At 44.3% G+C, this 26,055-nt stretch overlaps 1 protein-coding gene across 1 annotated transcript in view; it reads left to right on the top strand.

The window, feature by feature from the left end:
• LOC126154306 (retinal guanylyl cyclase 2) overlaps positions 1-26,055 on the top strand; it is a 450,774-nt gene that overhangs the window by 115,758 nt on the left and 308,961 nt on the right. The window contains exon 4 of the mRNA XM_049916128.1: positions 16,654-16,734. Within this exon, the coding sequence (XP_049772085.1) occupies positions 16,654-16,734 (81 nt within the window). The remainder of the gene's footprint in view (positions 1-16,653; positions 16,735-26,055) is intronic.

Genomic DNA, 26,055 nt, shown 5'->3' with positions numbered 1-26,055 from the left:
GTAAACATAGTCCATACCTTTATGGAGCCAACACTACTTTGCACAATGCCTTGTTTACAACTTGGATCCATGGCTTCGTGGGATCTGCGGCGCATTCGAACCCTACCACCAGCTCTTAGCAACCGTAATCGGGACTCATCTGACCAGGACACGGTTTCCAGTTGTCCGATATGGTCACGAGGTCACGAGAGGCGCTGCAGGCGATGTGGTGCTGTTAGCAAAAGTACTCGCATTGGTCGTCTGCTGCCATAACCCATTAACGCTAAGTTTCGCCGCACTGACCTAACGGATACGTTCGTCGTACGTCCCACATTGATTTCTGCGGTTTTTTTCACGCACTGTTGTTTGTCTGTTAGTACTGACAACTGTACGCAAACACGGCTGCTCTCGATCGTTGAGAGGTAGTGCCTGAAATTTGGTATTCTAGGCACACTCTTAACATTGTGGATCTCGTAATATTGAACTCCTTAACAATTTCCGAAATGGGATGTCCCATGCGTCTAGTTCTAACTGCCATTTGAAAGTCTGTTAATTCCCCCCGTACGACCAAAATCACGTAGGAAACCTTTTCACATGAATGACCAAAGTAAAAATGACACCTCTGACATTGCACTGCCCTTTTATACCATTTGTACGCGATACTATCGCCATCTGTATAAGTGCATATCGCTGTTCCATAATTTTTGTCGCCTCGGTGTAAAGCGTGCCTCAGGGGAATGTCATTCTAGGAAGATCCGCTGAGGTTAGGACACAGGAATTATATTCATGTCAAGTAAGGTTAATATTTCGTTCTTATTATCTTGATGCAAGAGTTCTGCACTTTTCTAAACAACTTCAGAAACGTACGCCCGTGTTTCTTTGAAATTTGCTGTGACCGATTTGCTGTTCTATTATTACGCATTACTAACTATGTTCCATCTCTGTTATTCCAGCCATCGAAGGACGTTTCAACCAGATAATACTCACTTTCTACGACAGCGACTCCTACGGTCAGCAGCACGACGGAGAAAGTCCAGGCAGCTCGTCTTTCCCGACGGTTCGTGCACGCTCACCCGCCGTGGCATGCGCTGACGCGCTATGACGTCACAGACTGGCAATTCCGCTAACGTGTGCCAGTCTGCCGTCGAGGCTACACGAAGAGAGAGGCGCGTCTCACATGGGAAGAGCAAAACCTGTTGTGTCGGCTCGTTGGTCTTGAAGTGTGGACACTTGAACGCAAAACGGTTAGTCTATGTTGACAGGTGTAGCCTACTCAATGGTGCAGAAAACGTCTGGTAGTAGATTATGTGACATGTTTGCAGGAAGACTGTTAGCTGTACACAAAAAACAACCAACATACTGAAGTGGGTACATATTAAGATAACAATGATCGCAATACCTGCACTTATGCCCCTCACAGCCCGTATACAAAAATGTCGCAATTCTAGAAAATTGTAGCGAAATACAAGAAGAAGATGACTCCCAATAACACAAACGTAACGTATGACATCTAAAGAGGCGCAGATGCCGGTTATTGGATAGCTCATGACTGTCAAACAATCACTGAAGATGGTCACATCATTAAATTTCTGGTAATATGCGCACGGGACGAAGTGGAATCACAAATGAGAGTAATTTTTTTAATTAGTAAAGGTAGGAGCGTGACTAAGATTCATTGGAAGAAGCCTCAGGCAGTGTAATATCCTCACGAAGCAGATAGCTACAAAACCCTCGTTGGACCGATACTTGAGTACTGCTCTTCAATCTTACCTGTTACAGATTTTGCAGGTGAAACATATATTCTAGAAGTTAAAAATAGCTACATTCCGAATAAAAAAAACAAGTCGTTTCTACCACTTTTTAACTTTGAGGCATTTCAACATATTTTTTTCGAAAAATAACGTGGGCTCGTCCGGGATTTGAACCCGGGACCTCTCGCACCCGAAGCGAGAATCATACCCCTTTTTTTTTTTTTTTTTTTTTTTTTTTTTTTTTTTTTTTTTTTTTTTTTTTTTTTTTTTTTTTTTTTTTAATCTCATTTTGTTCGCTTTTGTTCGTTTCATCTGCTCGGGGCGGACGTCGTAAGACATCCGTTTAAGTTCGTTGTCGATCGAGTAACTCAGTTTTTTTTGTTACAGAGGGTAACTAACCCTCTGACCGAACACGCTGAGCTACCGTGCCGGCGTTAACCGTTTTGCGTTCAAGTGTCCACACTTCAACAGCCGACCTGCTGCCCAGGGGAAAATAAGATTAATGGTTTTCTGTTGTCATATGTATACTTGGAGGTACTAACCAACCTAAAAACGTACTCCTATTAACAACTATAATTATACTGTAAAAATGAAGTAAATACTAATGCAATATTGTTCAGTACACTGTCCTCAGTGACTGATAAAAATATCTGCACTTATACCCCTGCAACTGCATCATCTGCAGAAGTCTCTTGGAGTTCTCGAAGTTACTGTGAAAAGTAACGAACTTTTTACACTCATTTGGGGAACAAGTTCCAGTCACGTCTGAAGTTTTCTCCCTCTTACAAATGACAAACTGTAGGTAGATAGAAGTTCTTAAATCCCCTCACAATGGTCTGACATTGCCCGTGTCAGTGCACAACTGTGTCAAATGCCTTACTGAAGTGAAGGAGCAGGACATCAGCCTGATCGCCGGTATCTACTGATTTCTGCGTCTCGTGAACGAACACAGCGAACTAGCATTCATACGATCGTAGTTTCGGGGCCCACCTTGACTCCTATGGAGGAGATTTTCGATCTCCAGAAAGGAGAGGAAATCTTTTTCGAAAATTCTACAACTGATTGACGTTAGCGACATAGGCGTATAGTTGCTTGCGTCTATTTGACACATTACTCCTCCAGAGATCTATGGACTTCTACTGCTAGAAGAGGACCAAGTTGTTTCGCATACTGTATATAAAACCTGATATGTATTCCACCAGGTTCAGTCGCCTTCACTATATGTTCACAGTGAAGTTATTTTCTATTTTTTAAAAAGTTTATTTTTCATTCCTTTCCTGCTTCTGTTGAGTCTCAATCCACACCCCTTTGCAGTGGTTGTGTTTATCCATAGTTCGATAAAAATATGTGTTGATAATGGACTAAAATAGGGATAATGACACCTGCATCCGCAAATTAAGGCCACGGCTGATTTCCTTCCACATACCAGTCCTACCGGTTACTGCTGAGTTCCTAATGACATCACCGTCGACGCTTCAGTAAACCCTATCCTTTCTTCCTTTGTATCTTCTTCGCTGAAAGATTCCCGTAGAAACGGTGTGGTGACACCAGCGGCAGACGGTTTGGTGGTAAGAAGATGACATAGACTACAGTGCTGATTTAGCAAGAGCAGGGTTCTTTCCGGGAGAAGGGAACTATACCAAGTAGACAAATAGCTCCCACAGCACTCATTACGTAACGCCATCAGGTAGCTCGAAAGAGCTTCGACAAACGAGGGCGCTAACTACCGTAGGACGCCTCTGGGAATGCAGTGAGGAACCCAGCCAAAGAAAAGCAGGTTTGGAGAAAAACTGTCCCACTCATGGGCGAATTAGTGCGAGTCGCGACGAAACAAGTTAGCCGACTGCGAATCTGTAACGTACAGTGCGAGAATAGAAAAGTTATTTTTCTGATAATTAGAGAAATGAAAGGAAATATTGGCTGTTCAGCGTAAACTTAACTGAGTATCAGCCCCATATTTACACTTCATGATAGCCTCTGACGCCCGCCCACTGAACTTTAATTGTGGTCGTTCCACAGACCGAGATACCACTCCTTAAGTTGTTTGTAGCGTGAGGTCTTAGTTTGACTGATGGGATTTTTATTGTGTGATTCCTTATTAAGCACGTGGAAGACACTTTCACATTAGCAGGTATTACGAAACACTACCTGAGAAAACGTACTTCCGGCTAGTTACAAACGTACAACACTGTCATAAGCTGTTAGTTACTACAGTGTAAAGTGTTGAACACTCTATCTTTAAGGCGCCTTTTAAGTTGTTCTTCGTTTTTCAATTAATAAAAAAGACGTTTCCATTTTAACTCCTTGGATTACAAAGCTTAAAAACGTCAAAGTGCGGAAAGAAAAAATATATAAAATTTTATTAAATAATGGCTACATGTATTTTGACGCCCATTTTAGAATCGTGGACAATACGAACGCAAGAAAAAACGCGTATACGGGCCACTGAAATGAAAGTTATGAGACTCACGAAAAGCTGTAGTCGGCGACAGTATCTAATGGTTACTGTCAAGTATAGCTTCTCTTCCAAAAAGCAGCCAATATGAGCAAACCATCTGCTTCTTTACCCGCAGTTGCTCGCACTTTAGGTACTTGGGCTATGCACGGCTGTCTTTAAAAACAATATCTCGATGTAGTCAATAGACCTGAGCAGCGCATATCTGCTTCCGAACCCTGCAGCTAATTCACTGCAGATAGTAGCGTGTAGCTGTGATCATGCTGTCAAATACTCTATGCATTGGCTAGAATTGCGAGTTAATAAAATATACAAATATATAAAAGAAAAGATAAATGAATAATTTAATAAGACGGCTTCTATTCTAACGTCTATAATTGATGTAGACGACAGAGAAATATGTTAAATAATGTTTATTCAAGAAAGGACATCTCAAATAAACGGGAAGTGGTCCTACGATATTCGATTAAAATACAGACAGCACATATCCTTGACAAATGCAATAAAGTTACGTTGAGAGCGTTACGAGAATAGTAGCAAAATCTCCACACTAAATACTCATGCACAAAAACTAAGTCCATTTCGTGATCACAATGTACGAAATATTCAGCAGCTCAAGACCGTTCAGAGTTCAACACGCTGATTCACAAAATTAAAATACACTAGAATAGTAACTCATACTCTATCTATTCTCAGTTCCGTGAATCAAGGGAAAAACTTAAGAGTCCTTGCCATGGAACACATTCAGACCTCTTGAAATACAAAGTTCTTTCAGAAACTTTAGTAGCGGCCTCTTCCGAACAGAATAAAACACCCACACGACCAAATCATGCACGTTACCATAGCCAGGTCTGCTTTCTTCCAACACTAGACACAAAAGTGTTCATCTGCTTCGAGATGTAACAGAAAGGTTTTGCCTTCTTCAAGAGCTAACGTAAAAGTGTCCACAATTGCTCCCTTCAGCTCGACATTCGAAAAGTTCCTATCTCCACTTGATTCCCATAGTGTTCTCCATTGGCAGAAGGCCGTCCCCGCTAGAAATAAATCGTCCTTAAAATCTACAGACATTATGTGATTCAAGTAGACCATTCCTGAACTAAATTAATGTATTACAACAAAATTTCAATAAAGAAATGTCATCAGAATTTGGTTACACTCAGATAATTTACAATAAACATAAGTGATATTTAGTTCATAAATACATAAGCTAGCATTCTTGTGCAAGTGTGCTCATGATGAATGATAACAGATTGTCCTTAAATATTATGTTGTTGTTGTGGTCTTCAGTTCTGAGACTGGTTTGATGCAGCTCTCCATGCTACTCTATCCTGTGCAAGCTTCTTCATCTCCCAGTACCTACTGCAACCTACATCCTTCTGAATCTGCTTAGTGTATTCATCTCTTGGCCTCCCACTACGATTTTTACCCTCCACGCTGCCCTCCAATATTAAATTGGTGATCCCTTGATGCCTCAGAACATGTCCTACCAACCGATCCCTTCTTCTGGTCAAGTTGTGCCACAAACTTCTCTTCTCCCCAATCCTATTCAATACTTCCTCATTAGTTATGTGATCTACCCATCTAATCTTCAGCATTCTTCTGTAGCACCACATTTCGAAAGCTTCTATTCTTTTCTTGTCCAAACTATTTACCGTCCATGTTTCACTTCCATACATGGCTACACTCCATACAAATACTTTCAGAAATGACTTCCTGACACTTAAATCTATACTCGATGTTAACAAATTTCTCTTCTTCAGAAACGCTTTCCTTGCCATTGCCAGTCTACATTTTATATCCTCTCTACTTCGACCATCATCAGTTATTTTGCTCCCCAAATAGCAAAACTCATTTACTACTTTAAGTGTCTCATTTCCTAATCTAATTCCCTCAGCATCACACGACTTAATTCGACTACATTCCATTATCCTCGTTTTGCTTTTGTTGATGTTCATCTTATATCCTCCTTTCAAGACACTGTCCATTCCGTTCAACTGCTCTTCCAGGTCCTTTGCTGTCTCTGACAGAATTACAATGTCATCGGCAAACCTCAAGGTTTTTATTTCTTCTCCATGGGTTTTAACACCTACTCCGAATTTTTCTTTTGTTTCCTTTACTGCTTGCTCAATATACAGATTGAATAACATCGGGGAGAGGCTACAACGCTGTCTCACTCCCTTCCCAACCACTGCTTCCCTTTCATGTCCCTCGACTCTTGTAACTGCCATCTGGTTTCTGTACAAATTGTAAATAGCCTTTCGCTCCCTGTATTTTACCCCTGCCAGCTTTAGAATTTGAAAGAGAGTATTCCAGTCAACATTGTCAAAAGGTTTGCCTTTCCTTAATCTTTCTTCTAAGATAAGTCGTAAGGTCAGTATTGCCTCACGTGTTCCAGTATTTCTACGGAATCCAAACTGATCTTCACCGAGGTCGGCTTTTACTAGTTTTTCCATTCGTCTGTAAAGAATTCGTGTTAGTATTTTGCAGCTGTGGCTTATTAAACTGACTGTTCGGTAATTTTCACATCTGTCAACACCTGCTTTCTTTGGGATTGGAATTATTATATTCTTCTTGAAGTCTGAGGGTATTTCGCCTGTTTCATACATCTCGCTCACCAGATGATAGAGTTTTGTCAGGACTGGCTCTCCCAAGGCCGTCAGTAGTTCGAATGGAATGTTGTCTACTCCGGGGGCCTTGTTTCGACTCAGGTCTTTCAGTGCTCTGTCAAACTCTTCACGCAGTATCTTATCTCCCATTTCATCTTCATCTACATCCTCTTCCATTTCCATAATATTGTCCTCAGGTACATCGCCCTTGTATAGACCTTCTATATACTCCTTCCACCTTTCTGCGTTCCCTTCTTTGCTTAGAACTGGGTTTCCATCTGAGCTCTTGATGTTCATACAAGTGGTTCTCTTCTCTCCAAAGGTCTCTTTAATTTTCCTGTAGGCAGTATCTATCTTATCCCTTTTGAGATAAGCCTCTACATCCTTACATTTGTCCTCTAGCCATCCCTGCTTAGCCATTTTGCACTTCCTGTCGATCTCATTTTTGAGACGTTTGTATTCCTTTTTGCCTGCTTCATTTACTGCATTTTTATATTTTCTCCTTTCATCAATTAAATTCAATATTTCTTCTGTTACCCAAGGATTTCTACTAGCCCTCGTCTTTTTACCTACTTGATCCTCTGCTGCCTTCACTATTTCATCCCTCAAAGCTACCCATTCTTCTTCTACTGTATTTCTTTCCCCCATTCCTGTCAGTTGTTCCCTTATGCTCTCCCTGAAACTCTGTACAACCTCTGGTTCTTTCAGTTTATCCAGGTCCCATCTCCTTAAGTTCCCACCTTTTTGCAGATTCTTCAGTTTTAATCTACAGGTCATAACCAATAGATTGTGGTCAGAGTCCACATCTGCCCCTGGAAATGTCTTACAATTTAAGACCTGGTTCCTAAATCTCTGTCTTACCATTATATAATCAATTTGATACCTTTTAGTATAAATTAAATATTATAGACATAAATATTTATGCCTTCTTGACAGAAGCGTCTTTTGGTTCTCTTTTCAGTTGTGGTGTCCACTAACACATGCGACTGACCACTTTTAAATAGCATAGTTTTTTAAAGCTCTTGCAGTCAACATTTAAATTAAGTTAAAACAGGCAAAACACTAAGCTGTTCGTTAAATAAATACAGAAATATGACAAAATTTGAGTTATTCATGCTGTGTTCATTGGCTATGTAACTATGGAGGATGCGATGTTCTGACAAACTTTTTCATAATGAAAAGATGTGAAAAACGTAATATACCAAGAAATAAAATAGATACAGATGTGTAGCTTTCATCGATGATAGCTATACTGCAACGCTATCAATTGTTTATTCATTGTGAAATAATAGCTTCTGTAATTTTAAAGATATTGAAATATTGTTTTGTCATTGGATGTGCCTCGTTTTTCTGACATCATAGATGTATTCAGATTTGCACTAATATTTAACTGTGAGTTATTGTGGAATATGAGACAGCTGTAATGTAGTCATGTATGAGATTCTCTGACACTCAGCCATTTCTTGAAGCATCTCCTGCACAAAGGCCATTCGCATAACAGCTGTCCAAATTCCCAACTTTGTACCTGGTCATGCTGGTACCTTTCACCTAGCCGGAAGCCGGAACTGTCGCAGTGCATCCTGAGACCTGGGTCTGCTAGCGTTCAACCGTACAACAAATTCAGCCTACCTCGTACCAGTACTGGGCGGCCGATTAGCTACCCTAAATACGCCTAATAAGTCTGAGGAATCAGTTAAGAGATGTTGATATCCGATTTTTTTTTCCTTTATTGATTTTCGATTCCCCCCAAAGTGGGCGGGCTGGCAGCAGTTTAATACGTCGCTCTTCAGCCTACATAATTGTTAAAACATAAGAAGAAGATAATAAACAATAAAAGTAGGCGATAAAACGGTGACTTAAATTGTAAAACGGCGGAAAAATGTAGAAAGTTAAAACATAAAACAAAAGGGTTGGCAATGCTAATAATATACACAGGAACCAGCCAGGTAAAATAGTAGACAGACAATTAAAAAACGCAGCGACAGTCTGGTTTCTGTTCGCAAGAGATATAAAAGTCACACCCAGCGACAGTATGAATTCCGTTTGCAACACTTTGGAAAAGAGGCACAACACTCAACAGTCACGGGAAACACTGCACTAAAAGGTATGGCATGAAGATGACACACCACAGCCAAGGGCGGGGGGGGGGGGGGGGGGGGGGCTGGACAGATGATCGGAAAAAAGGGGGAGGAGAGGAAAAGCGAATTGGGGGGGGGGACCTACAGAGGGAGAGGACTCAGAAGGGGGGGCAGGGCAGATGCGAGAGGGAGTGGGGAAAGGCAGAGGAGGGGAATGCAAAAGGACTCAGGGGAGAGAAGGGAGGCAGAGAGAGAGGATAGGCGGGGAAAAAACAGGATGGATGCAGGGGGAGAGGGAGCCTGGGAAAAGGACAGAGGAAGGGAATGGGAGGTGAGGATCAGAGTTGATAGGAGGGATAAATGGAGGGAGAAGGGCATCATCCAGGAGGGGAAGTCGACGGAAGCCACTTTGGGAAAGGAGATGAAGGGTGTAGAGATGGAGGGTATGGGGGACACAACAGTGAAAGCGTGGCAGGGGGTGGGGGTTGGAGACGAGAGGAGCAACCAGGGGATGAGGGCGATCAAGGCGGGGGGAGGTGTAGAGTACACGGATATGTTCAAGGAATAGGAGCAGATGGGGGAAAGGAATCGGGTCATAGAGCATCCACGTGGGGGACAGGAGGCATATACTGAAGGCGAGGTGAAAGGCATGGCGCTCGAGAATCTGGAGGAACTTATAGAATTGGGGGGGAGGGGTGAGACTGGCATAACAGAGGATGGGACAGATTAAGGATTTGCAGGTGTGGAGGATGGTAGAGGTGGTATCCGATCCGAATTGGGAATTTATTAAGTTAACGAATTAATAAAGCAAACGAGAGTAAAACGGCTATTACTCCCCGATAGGTGAAGACTAACAAAACAAGTACTGACCTAGAAACCGCGATGAAAATGATGTAAAGGAAGACAATGGAACAGACAGCTGAACTGAAACAGTAACAGGCGAGAGGCCTACTGATGAGGTTAAGATAATGACGAAGAAGTCTACTCAGGTAAATGGTCAACATTCGGAATGATTTTAGTTTTAACTTCTGCATAAGGGGAAAGATACATACCACAACAGCTGTCACGGCTATAATTTGTAGAACACCTCACTGGCTCTCTGTCAGAAGATGACGAGAAGTAAATTATTAAACGTTGCTTCAAAAGGGCACTGCGACTCCTCTTATATCCTGGGATTTCATCATATCATCAGATGAGAAATTACGATGGGAATTAAAATCCCAGTCTATCTGATTTTGTAACTTATTGATTCAACTGACTATACGATTCTTTGTATTTCTCTGGTAAATTTTAATACATGTGTTATTAGACACCAGTTATTCGTAATGTAATAACATATTCCTCTGGTTCCGGATTTTTCTTATGAGATCTGCATCATTTTATTAATTATTTTGAGCATGTTCCATTCCTAATTTAATATCATATTATCATTTTTCACTGCAAAATTAGTCGAAATTACAAAATTTGCGTTATCGGGAAACGTTGTTTGAATGTTCTTTTTGGTCCACATTATAATATTGTGTCATTAAGAAAGTGTTGTGATGTCTGCTTCCTCTAGAATATTCTGTACGGTATAATTTGTGCGTAATATTTACTGGTACTCGCGTTTCTTATATCAACTTTTTTCAGGTCACTTTAGCTCTGATCATGTAGGCGATGCTTAACAATGGTTCATTTGGTCTTGTTTAATAAATTTACTGTACTGCGTTTCAGTGTCGAGTGTAAACTAACATCGAAAATTGTAAATCGAATCTGAGTCGTTGTGGGTGTTTATCAGAGAAGAAACTCTTTCTCGGAAGTCAGGTATCAGTACTGGAAGTTTCTGGAACTAAAGAAAGATAGTAGCGAAGAGAACTGATAAAACTACAACATGAAGCAGAGGTAAATCTAACCTGATTTCGCGTTATCATCTATCATCATGAAGGGATGCAGGTGGTTCGCAGCTGTCAGAGTATCTTTGATTACTATGACAGGTCCCATGCAAGCGTAGGAGAATGTCCCCCACAGCATAAACTACTCCCACCAACCTGCACTGCACGTTTCGAGCCGCCGCTCACCTCGATGACTGCATATGTGGAGACGACCATTGACCCAGTGTGGCAAAAATGTGATTCACCTGCAGAGCAGACACGTTTCCATTGATCGACGGTCGAGTCCCGATGGTCCCGTGCCCACTGCAATCCTAACTGACGATGTTGTTGTGTCAACATGTGAACATGTAAGAGTGGTCAGCTGCGGAGTTCCATCTTCAACAACGCACTATGAACGGTGTGCTCCGAAACACTTGTGCGTGCACCAACATTGCGCTCTTTCAGCAGAGATGCCACAGAACACCATGTATCCTGCTCTGCAGAGCAGACAAGCCTCTGAACCCACTTTCTGTGAACAATCGTGGACATCCAACCATTTAGCGCTTAGTGGCATTTTCACTGTCCTTCTACCTCTTCCCGAAGATGCTCACGACAGTAGCATGTGAACATTCAACCAGCTTTGCCGTTTCCGGGATACTCGGTTGGTTGGTTGGTTGGTTGTTTCGGGGAAGGAGACCAGACAGCGAGGTCATCGGTCTCATCGGATTAGGGAAGGACGGGGAAGGAAGTCGGCCGTGCCCTTTGAAAGGAACCATCCCGGCATTTGCCTGGAGCGATTTAGGGAAATCACGGAAAACCTAAATCAGGATGGCCGGACGCGGGATTGAACCGTCGTCCTCCCGAATGCGAGTCCAGTGTCTAACCACTGCGCCACCTCGCTCGGTCCACCGGGATACTCGTTCACAGGCTCTGCGTAATTACAATCTGTGCCTTCAGTACAATGAAAAACCAGCCAAACTTGCAAATTTCGCTTCTTTATTATATGTTGTTGTTGTGGTCTTCAGTCCTGAGACTGGTTTGATGCAGCTCTCCATGCTACTCTATCCTGTGCAAGCTTCTTCATCTCCCAGTATCTACTGCAACCTACATCCTTCTGAATCTGCTTAGTGTATTCATCTCTTGGTCTCCCTCTACGATTTTTACCCTCCACACTGCCCTCCAATGCTAAATTTGTGATCCCTTGATGCCTCAAAACATGTCCTACCAACCGATCCCTTCTGCTAGTCAAGTTGTGCCACAAACTTCTCTTCTCCCCAATCCTATTCAATACCTCCTCATTAGTTACGTGATCTACCCACCTTATCTTCAGCATTCTTCTGTAGCACCACATTTCGAAAGCGTCTATTCTCTTCTTGTCCAAACTAGTTATCGTCCATGTTTCACTTCCATACATGGCTACACTCCATACAAATACTTTCAGAAACGACTTCCTGACACTTAAATCTATACTCGATGTTAACAAATTCCTCTTCTTGAGAAACGCTTTCCTTGCCATTGCCAGTCTACATTTTATATCCTCTCTACTTCGACCATCATCGGTTATTTTACTCCCTAAATAGCAAAACTCCTTTACTACTTTAAGTGTCTCATTTCCTAATCTAATTCCCTCAGCATCACCCGACTTAATTTGACTACATTCCATTATCCTCGTTTTGCTTTTGTTGATGTTCATCTTATATCCTCCTTTCAAGACACTGTCCATTCCGTTCAACTGCTCTTCCAAGTCCTTTGCTGTCTCTGACAGAATTACAATGTCATCGGCGAACCTCAAAGTTTTTACTTCTTCTCCATGAATTTTAATACCTACTCCGAATTTTTCTTTTGTTTCCTTTACTGCTTGCTCAATATACAGATTGAATAACATCGGGGAGAGGCTACAACCCTGTCTTACTCCTTTCCCAACCACTGCTTCCCTTTCATGCCCCTCGACTCTTATAACTGCCATCTGGTTTCTGTACAAACTGTAAATAGCCTTTCGCTCCCTGTATTTTACCCCTGCCACCTTCAGAATTTGAAAGAGAGTATTCCAGTTAACATTGTCAAAAGCTTTCTCTAAGTCTACAAATGCTAGAAACGTAGGTTTGCCTTTTCTTAATCTTTCTTCCAAGATAAGTCGTAAGGTCAGTATTGCCTCACGTGTTCCAACATTTCTACGGAATCCAAACTGATCTTCCCCGAGGTCGGCTTCTACCAGTTTTTCCATTCGTCTGTAAAGCATTCGCGTTAGTATTTTGCAGCTGTGACTTATTAAACTGATAGTTCGGTAATTTTCACATCTGTCAACACCTGCTTTCTTTGGGATTGGAATTATTATATTCTTCTTGAAGTCTGAGGGTATTTCGCCTGTCTCATACATCGTGCTCACCAGATGGTAGAGTTTTGTCATGACTGGCTCTCCCGAGGCCATCAGTAGTTCAAATGGAATGTTGTCTACTCCCGGGGCCTTGTTTCGACTCAGGTCTTTCAGTGCTCTGTCAAACTCTTCACGCAGTATCTTATCTCCCATTTCGTCTTCATCTACATCTTCTTCCATTTCCATAATATTGTCCTCAAGTACATCGCCCTTGTATAAACCCTCTATATACTCCTTCCACCTTTCTGCCTTCCCTTCTTTGCTTAGAACTGGGTTGCCATCTGAGCTCTTGATATTCATACAAGTGGTTCTCTTCTCTCCAAAGGTCTCTTTAATTTTCCTGTAGGCAGTATCTATCTTACCCCTAGTGAGACAAGCCTCTACATCCTTACATTTGTCCTCTAGCCATCCCTGCTTAGCCATTTTGCACTTCCTGTCGATATCATTTTTGAGACGTCTGTATTCCTTTTTGCCTGCTTCATTTACTGCATTTTTGTATTTTCTCCTTTCATCAATTAAATTCAATATTTCTTCTGTTACCCAAGGATTTCTATTAGCCCTCGTCTTTTTACCTACTTGATCCTCTGCTGCCTTCACTACTTCATCTCTCAGAGCTACCCATTCTTCTTCTACTGTATTTCTTTCCCCCATTCCTGTCAATTGTTCCCTTATGCTCTCCCTGAAACTCTCTACAACCTCTGGTTCTTTCAGTTTATCCAGGTCCCATCTCCTTAAATTCCCACCTTTTTGCAGTTTCTTCAGTTTCAATCTGCAGTTCATAACCAATAGATTGTGGTCAGAATCCACATCTGCCCCAGGAAATGTCTTACAATTTAAAACCTGGTTCCTAAATCTCTGTCTTACCATTATATAATCTATCTGATACCTACTAGTATCTCCAGGATTCTTCCAGGTATACAACCTCCTTTTATGATTCTTGAACCAAGTGTTGGCTATGATTAAGTTATGCTCTGTGCAAAATTCTACAAGGCGGCTTCCTCTTTCATTCCTTCCCCCCAATCCATATTCACCTACTATGTTTCCTTCTCTCCCTTTTCCTACTGACGAATTCCAGTCACCCATGACTATTAAATTTTCGTCTCCTTTCACTACCTGAATAATTTCTTTTATCTCGTCATACATTTCATCTATTTCTTCATCATCTGCAGAGGTAGTTGGCATATAAACTTGTACTACTGTAGTAGGCATGGGCTTTGTGTCTATCTTGGCCACAATAATGCGTTCACTATGCTGTTTGTAGTAGCTAACCCGCACTCCTATTTTTTTATTCATTATTAAACCTACTCCTGCATTACCCCTATTTGATTTTGTATTCATAACCCTGTAATCACCTGACCAAAAGTCTTGTTCCTCCTGCCACCGAACTTCACTAATTCCCACTATATCTAACTTTAACCTATCCATTTCCCTTTTTAAATTTTCTAACCTACCTGCCCGATTAAGGGATCTGACATTCCACGCTCCGATCCGTAGAACGCCAGTTTTCTTTCTCCTGATAACGACGTCCTCCTGAGTAGTCCCCGCCCGGAGATCCGAATGGGGGACTATTTTACCTCCGGAATATTTTACCCAAGAGGACGCCATCATCATTTAATCATACAGTAGAGCTGCATGTCCTCAGGAAAAATTACGGCTGTAGTTTCCCCTTGCTTTCAGCCGTTCGCAGTACCAGCACAGCAAGGCCGTTTTGGTTAATGTTACAAGGCCAGATCAGTCAATCATCCAGACTGTTGCCCCTGCAACTACTGAAAAGGCTGCTGCCCCTCTTCAGGAACCACATGTTTGTCTGGCCTCTCAACAGATACCCCTCCGTTGTGATTGCACCTACGGTACGGCCATCTGTATCCTTGAGGCACGCAAGCCTCCCCACCAGCGGCAAGGTCCATGGTTCATGGGGGGTCTTTATTATATAATAATAACAATAATAATAATAACGTGAAATCTGCGACTTTGGCTGGTTTTTCGTTGTACTGATTAACAGAAGTTACTGGACTACAATTATTCCATCATGCTGGCAATTCGTGATCTTTCCTTTGTCAAAGTCACTTATCTCAAGGGATTTCCCCATCTGCAACTCATATCTTCGCTAGGGCGATCCTCCGTCCGTGTCTGCTCCGTTTACGTGCTTTTGTTACCACTTCACACACCCGCACCGCCACCAGGCGGCAACCAACGTCGCGTGGGGCCGTGGTCGTGATGTTTTGGCTCATCAGTGTACGTCTGTGTCTGAATACTGATGTGTCTATACGTATGGCTGTAATACCCAAATCTTGTTCTCGTATAGTGATCTCATGTTCTGTCAAGCTGGTATTCATAGACCTGCACAAACATTCAATTCTTTCTTCGCAGCTTTTGAAACAGTTCTTCCAGAACATACAAGAGAACATTTTATTGATATTTTAGATACATACTCATTAATACGGATTGAATTGGGAATACCCCAAATGTGTAACCAACGGCGATCTATCATTTCTTATTGTGTTAGCAGCAGGATTTTTATGGCATGCTACCTGTGTATATCTTGTGAACATTTTCGTCCTGGTTATTTGTTTATGTAAAATTTTCTTTAAGTTGGGATCTGTCCTTTATTAAGCCTATGTAAGTTCGTACCAGGACACGACTTAAACTAATGTATAAAAAATGGTTCAAATGGCTCTGAGCACTATGGGACTCAACTGCTGTGGACATAAGTCCCCTAGAACTTAGAACTACTTAAACCTAACTAACCTAAGGACAGCACACAACACCCAGCGATCACGAGGCAGAGAAAATCCCTCACCCCGCCGGGAATCGAACCCGGGAACCCGGGCGTGGGAAGCGAGAACGCTACCGCACGACCACGAGATGCGGGCACTAATGTATATTCTGCATTGTCAGAACGGACTGTAGTGTAACATTTCCTGTGTTGAGGTGACTGCGTGGGCACGTCCTAAAAGCCAATAAATTTAAAAAGAAAAACTTAACAGTTTTTGTGTGCATTTGGCTGGGTTATATTCTAACATCTGCATCTCTGTAACAAACAAACATTGACCATGCTATCTGGAAAGTTTTATTTTACTCGAACAATCCTACACCCACTTCTCAACCGCTACCTCGCGACACATTGGTGTGTCGCAATATTTTTAGCGTCGTGTAATCTTCCGTAAATATAATATCTGGAAAGTAAAAAATTATCACCAAATCGTTTCTTGGACTAGCCTAAATTGCGAGAAACCATCTATCATTATACTTCATCATTCACGTAGTAATAAAAAAAAGTATTGCATGTACTTTTACGTGTTAGTTTTCTTTCATCTAGGAAAAAAGTCAAATGAAGGGGTGTCGAGAAAATTTGAAAAACATTTTCGCGTACCCCAAAAGAAAAAGGGTTGAGAAACACGGGTCTACTCAACCATCTCCTAAAATATTTCTTAGTCCTCCTGATGAACGCTGTATACTCAGACAGCAGACCATTCTACCAGGCAACCAGGGTAACGAAGTTTTATACGTGACTGCAAACTCGGACTGTGACTGCATCTGGGTGTGTGTCTGTGTTTCAGGGGGACCTGGTGCAGCTGAAGGAGCTGCCTGTGCAGGGGACGTTTGAGCTGAAGAGCAAAGCCATGGACGTGCTCATGACGGTGAGTAGTGCCGCCTTTTACCCTCATACCCGTTATGTTCGCCTCTACACTAAAAAGACGTGTCTCGTATTGTGAAAGGAGTTACTAATGGACAGAACTAAAAATACGAATACTATAAACATATTCAAGGAAAAAAATAGACGTTGAGGTATGGACCATTTTGCTTGTGTCAAGAACTAGGAGCATCGAATGGCGCAGACTGTCTTCTTGTCGAGATCCGCTAGTCATTTTCACTGATTTTGTTTGCCTCTGTGCGTAGTCCTGTGGCTCGGACGCTGTTATCAGACACAGTATCAACAACTGTTTCTCACATCTGCCATTTCGCACGTACAGTTTTGAAACTGTACTCGCACTAGACAGCTTAAATGTCTATGCGTACTGTAATTACACTCCTGGAAATTGAAATAAGAACACCGTGAATTCATTGTCCCAGGAAGGGGAAACTTTATTGACACATTCCTGGGGTCAGATACATCACATGATCACACTGACAGAACCACAGGCACATAGACACAGGCAACAGAGCATGCACAATGTCGGCACTAGTACAGTGTATATCCACCTTTCGCAGCAATGCAGGCTGCTATTCTCCCATGGAGACGATGGTAGAGATGCTGGATGTAGTCCTGTGGAACGGCTTGCCATGCCATTTCCACCTGGCGCCTCAGTTGGACCAGCGTTCGTGCTGGACGTGCAGACCGCGTGAGACGACGCTTCATCCAGTCCCAAACATGCTCAATGGGGGACAGATCCGGAGATCTTGCTGGCCAGGGTAGTTGACTTACACCTTCTAGAGCACGTTGGGTGGCACGGGATACATGCGGACGTGCATTGTCCTGTTGAAACAGCAAGTTCCCTTGCCGGTCTAGGAATGGTAGAACGATGAGTTCGATGACGGTTTGGATGTACCGTGCACTATTCAGTGTCCCCTCGACGATCACCAGTGGTGTACGGCCAATGTAGGAGATCGCTCCCCACACCATGATGCCGGGTGTTGGCCCTGTGTGCCTCGGTCGTATGCAGTCCTGATTGTGGCGCTCACCTGCACGGCGCCAAACACGCATACGACCATCATTGACACCAAGGCAGAAGCGACTCTCATCGCTGAAGACGACACGTCTCCATTCGTCCCTCCATTCACGCCTGTCGCGACACCACTGGAGGCGGGCTGCACGATGTTGGGGCGTGAGCGGAAGACGGCCTAACGGTGTGCGGGACCGTAGCCCAGCTTCATGGAGACGGTTGCGAATGGTCCTCGCCGATACCCCAGGAGCAACAGTGTCCCTAATTTGCTGGGAAGTGGCGGTGCGGTCCCCTACGGCACTGCGTAGGATCCTACGGTCTTGGCGTGCATCCGTGCGTCGCTGCGGTCCGGTCCCAGGTCGACGGGCACGTGCACCTTCCGCCGACCACTGGCGACAACATCGATGTACTGTGGAGACCTCACGCCCCACGTGTTGAGCAATTCGGCGGTACGTCCACCCGGCCTCCCGCATGCCCACTATACGCCCTCGCTCAAAGTCCGTCAACTGCACATACGGTTCACGCCCACGCTGTCGCGGCATGCTACCAGTGTTAAAGACTGCGATGGAGCTCCGTATGCCACGGCAAACTGGCTGACACTGACGGCGGCGGTGCACAAATGCTGCGCAGCTAGCGCCATTCGACGGCCAACACCGCGGTTCCTGGTGTGTCCGCTGTGCCGTGCGTGTGATCATTGCTTGTACAGCCCTCTCGCAGTGTCCGGAGCAAGTATGGTGGGTCTGACACACCGGTGTCAATGTCTTCTTTTTTCCATTTCCAGGAGTGTAGATCGATCTTGTCTTCGTGGTCACTACAGGAGTGATGCATAAGGTGGTGTAATATATTCGTAGGTTCTGCGCTTAATACTGGTTACGTAGTAGCGTACGTAACTAACAGCCATGGATGGTCAAACGCAATATCAGGGAGGGCATTGAAACACTGAGACAAAGCAAACGTATGAACAGAGAGGATGGCCTCATAGACTATCTGATGAAAAGTATCCAGGCGCCTACACTATGTGATCAAAAATATCCGGAGACCTGGCTAAAGTGGCGTACGTAACTAACAGCCATGGATGGTGAAACGCAATATCAGGGAGGGCATTGAAACACTAAGACAAAGCAAACGTATGAAGAGAGAGGATGGCCTCATAGACTATCTGATGAAAAGTATCCAGGCGCCTACACTATGTGATCAAAAGTATCCGGACACCTGGCTAAAGTGGCTTACAAGTTCGTGGCGCTCTCCATCGGTAATGCTGGAATTAAATATAGTGTTGGCCCACCCTCAGCCTTGATGACAGCTTCCACTCTCGCTGGCATACGTTCATTCGGCTGCTGGAAGGTTTCTCGGAGAATGGAGTGCTGCACTGAGGAGAGGAATTGATGTCGGTCGGTGAGGCCTGGCACGAAATCGGCGTTCCAGTTCTAAGGGATTCAGGTCAGGACTCTGTGCGGGCCAGTCCATTACAGGGATGTTATTGTCGTGTAACCACTCCGCCACAGGCCGTGCATTATAAAGAGGTGCTCAATCGTGTTGGAAGATGCGATCACCATCCCCGAATTGCTCTTCAATAGTGGGAAGCAAGAAGGTGCTTAAAACATCAATGTAGGCCTGTGCTGTAATAGTGCCACGCTAAAAAAGGGGTGCCAGCCCCCTCCATAAAAAATACTACCACACCATAACACCATCGCCTCAGAATTTTATCGTTGGCACTACACACGTTGGCAGATGACGTTCACCGGGTATTCGCCATACCCACACCATGGCATCGGATCGCCACATTGTGTACCGTGATTCGTCACTCCACACGACGTTTTTCCACTGTTCAAGCGTCCAATGTCTACTCTCCCTACACCAAGTGAGGCGTCGTTTGACATTTACTGGCGTGATGTGTGGCTTTATGAGGAGCCGTTCGACAATGAAATCCAAGTTTTCTCACCTCCCCCCTAACTGTCATAGTACTTTCAGTGGATTCTGATGCAGTTTGGAATTCCTGCGTGATGGTCTGGATAGATGTCTGCCTATTACACATTACGACCCTCTTCAACTGTCGGCGGTCTCTGTCAGTCAACGGATGAGGTCGGCCTGTACACTTTTGTGCTGTATGTATCCCTTCACGTTTCCAGTTCATTATCACAAGGGAAAATTGTACCTAGGGATGTTTAGGAGTGTGGAAATCTCACGTACAGACGTATGACACAAGTGACATCCAATTACCTGACCACGTTCGAAGTCCGTGAGTTCCGAGGAGCGGCCCATTCTGCTCTCTCACGATGTCTAATGACTACTGAGTTCGCTGATACGAAGTACCTGGCAGCAGGTGACAGCACACTGCACCTAATATGAAAAATGTATGTTTATGGGGGTGTCCGGATACTTTTGATCACATAGTGTAGTAGTGGCACATAGTGCACGTCCACCCTTCGCCTCTATAACGACTTGAACACTGCTGGGGACATTTTCAGTGAGTTGTCCAAATATCTGTGGCGGAATGACAGTCCATCCTTCCTTAAGAGCCGGGATGAGAGAAGGTAGTGATGTAGTACGCTGGGGTCTGGAGTGAAGTCGACATTCTACACTCCTGGAAATGGAAAAAAGAACACATTGACACCGGTGTGTCAGACCCACCATACTTGCTCCGGACACTGCGAGAGGGCTGTACAAGCAATGATCACACGCACGGCACAGCGGACACACCAGGAACCGCGGTGTTGGCCGTCGAATGGCGCTAGCTGCGCAGCATTTGTGCACCGCCGCCGTCAGTGTCAGCCAGTTTGCCGTGGCATACGGAGCTCCATCGCAGTCTTTAACACTGGTAGCATGCCGCGACAGCGTGGACGTGAACCGTATGTGCAGTTGACGGACTTTGAGCGAGGGCGTATAGTGGGCATGCGGGAGGCCGGGTGGACGTACCGCCGAATTGCTCAACACGTGGGGCGTGAGGTCTCCACAGTACATCGATGTTGTCGCCAGTGGTCGGCGGAAGATGCACGTGGCCGTCGACCTGGGACCGGACCGCAGCGACGCACGGATGCACGCCAAGACCGTAGGATCCTACGCAGTGCCGTAGGGGACCGCACCGCCACTTCCCAGCAAATTAGGGACACTGTTGCTCCTGGGGTATCGGCGAGGACCATTCGCAACCGTCTCCATGAAGCTGGGCTACGGTCCCGCACACCGTTAGGCCGTCTTCCGCTCACGCCCCAACATCATGCAGCCCGCCTCCAGTGGTGTCGCGACAGGCGTGAATGGAGGGACGAATGGAGACGTGTCGTCTTCAGCGATGAGAGTCGCTTCTGCCTTGGTGCCAATGATGGTCGTATGCGTGTTTGGCGCCGTGCAGGTGAGCGCCACAATCAGGACTGCATACGACCGAGGCACACAGGGCCAACACCCGGCATCATGGTGTGGGGAGCGATCTCCTACACTGGCCGTACACCACTGGTGATCGTCGAGGGGACACTGAATAGTGCACGGTACATCCAAACCGTCATCGAACCCATCGTTCTACCATTCCTAGACCGGCAAGGGAACTTGCTGTTCCAACAGGACAATGCACGTCCGCATGTATCCCGTGCCACCCAACGTGCTCTAGAAGGTGTAAGTCAACTACCCTGGCCAGCAAGATCTCCGGATCTGTCCCCCATTGAGCATGTTTGGGACTGGATGAAGCGTCGTCTCACGCGGTCTGCACGTCCAGCACGAACGCTGGTCCAACTGAGGCGCCAGGTGGAAATGGCATGGCAAGCCGTTCCACAGGACTACATCCAGCATCTCTACCATCGTCTCCATGGGAGAATAGCAGCCTGCATTGCTGCGAAAGGTGGATATACACTGCACTAGTGCCGACATTGTGCATGCTCTGTTGCCTGTGTCTATGTGCCTGTGGTTCTGTCAGTGTGATCATGTGATGTATCTGACCCCAGGAATGTGTCAATAAAGTTTCCCCTTCCTGGGACAATGAATTCACGGTGTTCTTATTTCAATTTCCAGGAGTGTAGTTTATCGCAGATGCGCTTAACTGTGTTGAAGTCGAGTCTCTTAGCAAGTCAGTGCATTTCAGGAATGTTACTCTCCACAGACCATTGCCTGACAGATGCTACTTTAAGATAGGGTGCATTGTCATCCCGATCCAAACACTCGTCGTATCCGATCAGTACACAATGCTGACCAATGTGTTCATGTTCTTTCACATTTACCGTTTGCTTAAGGGCATTAATAAGGCCACAGTCCTAACCACGAAAAACATCTTCATAGCAGAACATCAAATCCCCCATACTTCGTGTTGGCACTTCACGTGATGGCAAATAACGTTCTCCAGGCGTCCGCCGAACCTAACCCCTCCCATCGGTTTGCCACACGGTAAAGCGTGATTCGACACTCCAAATGACTCCTTTCCAGTCATCATCTGTGCAGTGGCATTGCTCTTTACGCTACCTCAACCGTCGCTTGGCATTGACTGCAGAAATGTGTGGCGTATGAGGAGGTGCTCCACCATCACAGCCCCATTCTTTTTGACTCCATAAGCTTCGTCACTGTGCTAGCTCGACTGCGATTGGCACTTTCAACGTCACGAGTGAATCCTTCCGCTGATTTCATGCAATTTCTTACAGACCTCCTGCATTGTCAACGATTCCCTTCCAACAGTACCTGATGCCAGCCTTGCCTTGGTTCAGTAGTTGTTCTTCCTTCGCATTTCCATTTGACAGTCATAACACCAACAGTCGACGTGGGCAGCTTTAGAAGGTTTGAAATGACCCTGGTGGATTTGTTACTTTGGTGACATCCAGTGACTAGTCCACATTCGATGTCACTGAGCTCTCCTGAGTGGCCCATTGTCCTGTTACTCCTTCTCACACTATTCTCCGCCTCGTTTTATAATGGGGCTCCGCCTCCCATGACATTTAGAGGTCAATTCCACATCACATATGGGTACCCGTATACTTTTCATTAGCACAGTCGTAGCGTCCAGCTAGCTGTGAAACCCAACAAACCACACAAAGAACATGAGACTCTGTCATTTTTGGATTGCCTCCGCGTCCACCAATACAGCAAGACCATACTTGCATAGGGCTGCCTATCCTATGAGGCAACAGTCTATCTTAGCTACAATATCTGAGAAATTTAAAACATAAATCTGAATTTCACTGACATTTCATGATACATCAATAAATTCAGTGGTCTCCTAGGTTAACCGACATGGTTCTAATAAAATAAAAAAAAAACACTTACTTACACACACACATACACACACACACACACACACACACACACACACACACACACACATACATGCAAATGCAAACATTAGCTGAGAGAAACTGTCACTGTGCCACCCACGTCCTACATGACGAAAAGAATAGTCCACACACCCCATTCTCCGATAACAGCCAATCATGGCTCATACAGATTAGAGCAATAGACAGTGGTAGACCCTCACTCCTATCACTGTAAACCAGGTTGGTAAACATTCGCACTCCTCCCACTATACCAAACCACTCATATCTACAGCTTTTTTTAAATTGTGATATGTCATCTCTAATAAAGGAGTTATGACGCAATGTAAAATGGACCTCCGACACAGTTTGTGCTGGAAGCAAAAAGATGTACCACGAAATTAGAAGAAAGTAAAAATAATAATGATACATTAGTAAGGAGAAAAAAATATGTGAAAACTACAGACGCATAAGTTTGCTTGACACAGCATATAAACTTTATGCAAGAATTTTGAACACAAGGCTAAAACAACTGCAGAATATTTGCTAGTGGAGGAACTGACGCAGTATTTGTTTTAGAACAACTAATGGAAATGCAGACATAGTTTAACGAAGACACACATGTGTTTTCATGGATTTTAAGAAAACTTTTGATAATGAGGTCAGAATGGCTCTGAGCACTATGGGACTTAACATCTATGGTCATCAATCCCCTAGAACTTAGAATACTTAAACCTAACTAACATAAGGACATCGCACAACACCCAGTCATCACGAGGCAGAGAAAATCCCTGACCCCGCCGGGAATCGAACCCGGGAACCCGGGCGCGGGAGGCGAGAACGCTACCGCACGACCACGAGCTGCGGACAACTGAGGTCAGAGAAAAGTTTGCAGAATAGTGGTCCGCAGGGGTTACCTTCTAGAGCTTATATTAGCTATCAGAAGTCTCTATAAATGAACATCAGTAATCTTAGATATGGAAGGCATGTATATAGAGCCGATACAGATAAATAAAAGTGTGAGTTAAGACTATAGTTTAGTCGCTATGCTGTTTAATACTTGGACTGGCGATGAAGTTCGCACATACAATTCTAGGATAAAACACTGGGATACAGTCACTCATATAGGCCTATGCTGTTGACCTTACATTGTTTTTAAAACAGAAGAAGATTTAAAAAATGAATTTATGAACTAAATAAAATATGTGTAGAATATAATATGAAAATATCTTCCACTAAATCTAAGTCATTGGCATTTTGTAGAAAGTATTTAGTGAGAACTAAGATAATAGTTGATGAAAAACAATAGAACAAATAAAATATTTTAACTATTTTGACTGTAAAATATCATATGAATATGAAGAAAATATGCAGATTATGTTGGATACATTTGGAAGTATTGGTGGAATAATTAACAGATCTTGAAAGTATAAAACACAGAATAAAATGACTGGAGTTTTATAGAATAATCGCATTACGAACTCTACTACATGGAAGTGTCGTGGGTATTGAATAAAATTGAAGAAAAGCTAATGCAAGGAGTATAAATGAAACTTTTTAGAAAAGTGAAGGTACAGTAGGTTACAGATAAAATGACAAATGAAGTTACTTGAAAGGAGTTGAAAATTACGAGCATTATAGAGAAACTTAAAGAAAAGAAGAAAAATGGACATCTATAAATAATGGATCCAGGGAGACGAGTACATCAGAAAAGGAATTTTAAGACAAAAGGGGAAAGAAATCCTGGTAGATCGAGAAAAAGATGGGAACTGCAACAGGCCACAATTTAGTGACTTAACACGGAAAATGCAGAAGGAGGAGAAGAAGAAGTCAACGTGTGTGGGACAAACTTTGCACACAGTTTTCCCTTCTTCAAAACTCTCTCGCACCAATACCATTTGCGACACAGCAATGGTGATTCACTACTACCGCACCTCCACTACTTAACACTGACTCCTCATAGCTGACTGGTCGAATGCAAACCTGTTGTTGACAGTTGTTAGTTCACGCTGCCACCGTAGTTACTGCGCTGACGTCGCTTGTACGCCAGGAGTAAAACCAGTGTAACAACGTTTTCGTCGAACACGATACATTTGCAAAGAGAAAAAATTGCAACTCGTCTGACCATACTACAGGCCGCCAGTGATCAGCAGTCCAGTTTCTCAGTTTCTGTACTTTTTGGTCCATTGTTGACGTGCAGATTTATTTGCCGTTGCGAGCAATGGCCTTTTGCAAGGTACCAGGCACCAAATGTCCCTTGTATACAGTTTGCTTCGCAGTGTTCTCTCGGAAACTGGTTGCAAGAATTCCATATAACCGACTGCCACGTAACACATCACTTCACTGTCGCGACTTTCGGGATCAGTGAAGGTCCACGTGACGGCCTGATACCACTTCTACAGCACCTGCAGCGCTCCAGAGCTACCACTATGCTCTTTTAATATTTTGTGTAACGAGTACATTTTAGTTCCGCTATATTCTGTATGCGAGGAATTGAACAAAACAGAGAAGGTGGACTGCCAGAAGATACAGTTATTCTGAATCAGATTACTAGTAAGACAGGAATGGTAATCTCGCCTGAAAGTTTCTTATCGCACGAGAAATTTCTCGCAAAAGCGCCACTGGTTCGGAGAAATACTAGAGGCTCGAGAGAGAACCCGCGGAAGTCGGCGCGTACCTGCCCGTGATACTTCTGGCCACCTCGCCAGCAGGTGTGTGAAAGCCGAGCGCCGGCCGCCGCAGCCTTCGCGGACCTGTTACTCTCTGCGACAACTCTGAAAGCTCATCGCCAACTCGGCAGCAGGTTTCGCAGGCAGGTCCTCAGTCTCCAGGGGAAGGCGGCTTCCGGTGCTGCATTTCCTCCGGGGACGAACAGCACAAGTTTGGCGCTCGCGCTCTGATGGGAGCCGCGAAGTTGGCAGGCCTGCGGTAACGGTGTCTACTTACCTCCTCCGGCAGCAAAAAGCGGCAACGCATGCATCCCCCTAGAGGCAAGATGCTGGCTAAGGCACACACAGATTGCATATGAGAAACTCGTCGTCGACCATACAAAAGTTCCGTTACTGTGTAGCACAGCGTC

Source organism: Schistocerca cancellata, chromosome 2 (genome assembly GCF_023864275.1).
Source record: "Schistocerca cancellata isolate TAMUIC-IGC-003103 chromosome 2, iqSchCanc2.1, whole genome shotgun sequence".
NCBI classification, from domain to species: Eukaryota; Metazoa; Arthropoda; class Insecta; order Orthoptera; family Acrididae; genus Schistocerca; species Schistocerca cancellata.
The sequence above is the reverse complement of the archived record's forward strand: the minus strand, read 5'-3'. Positions and strand labels throughout refer to the sequence as shown.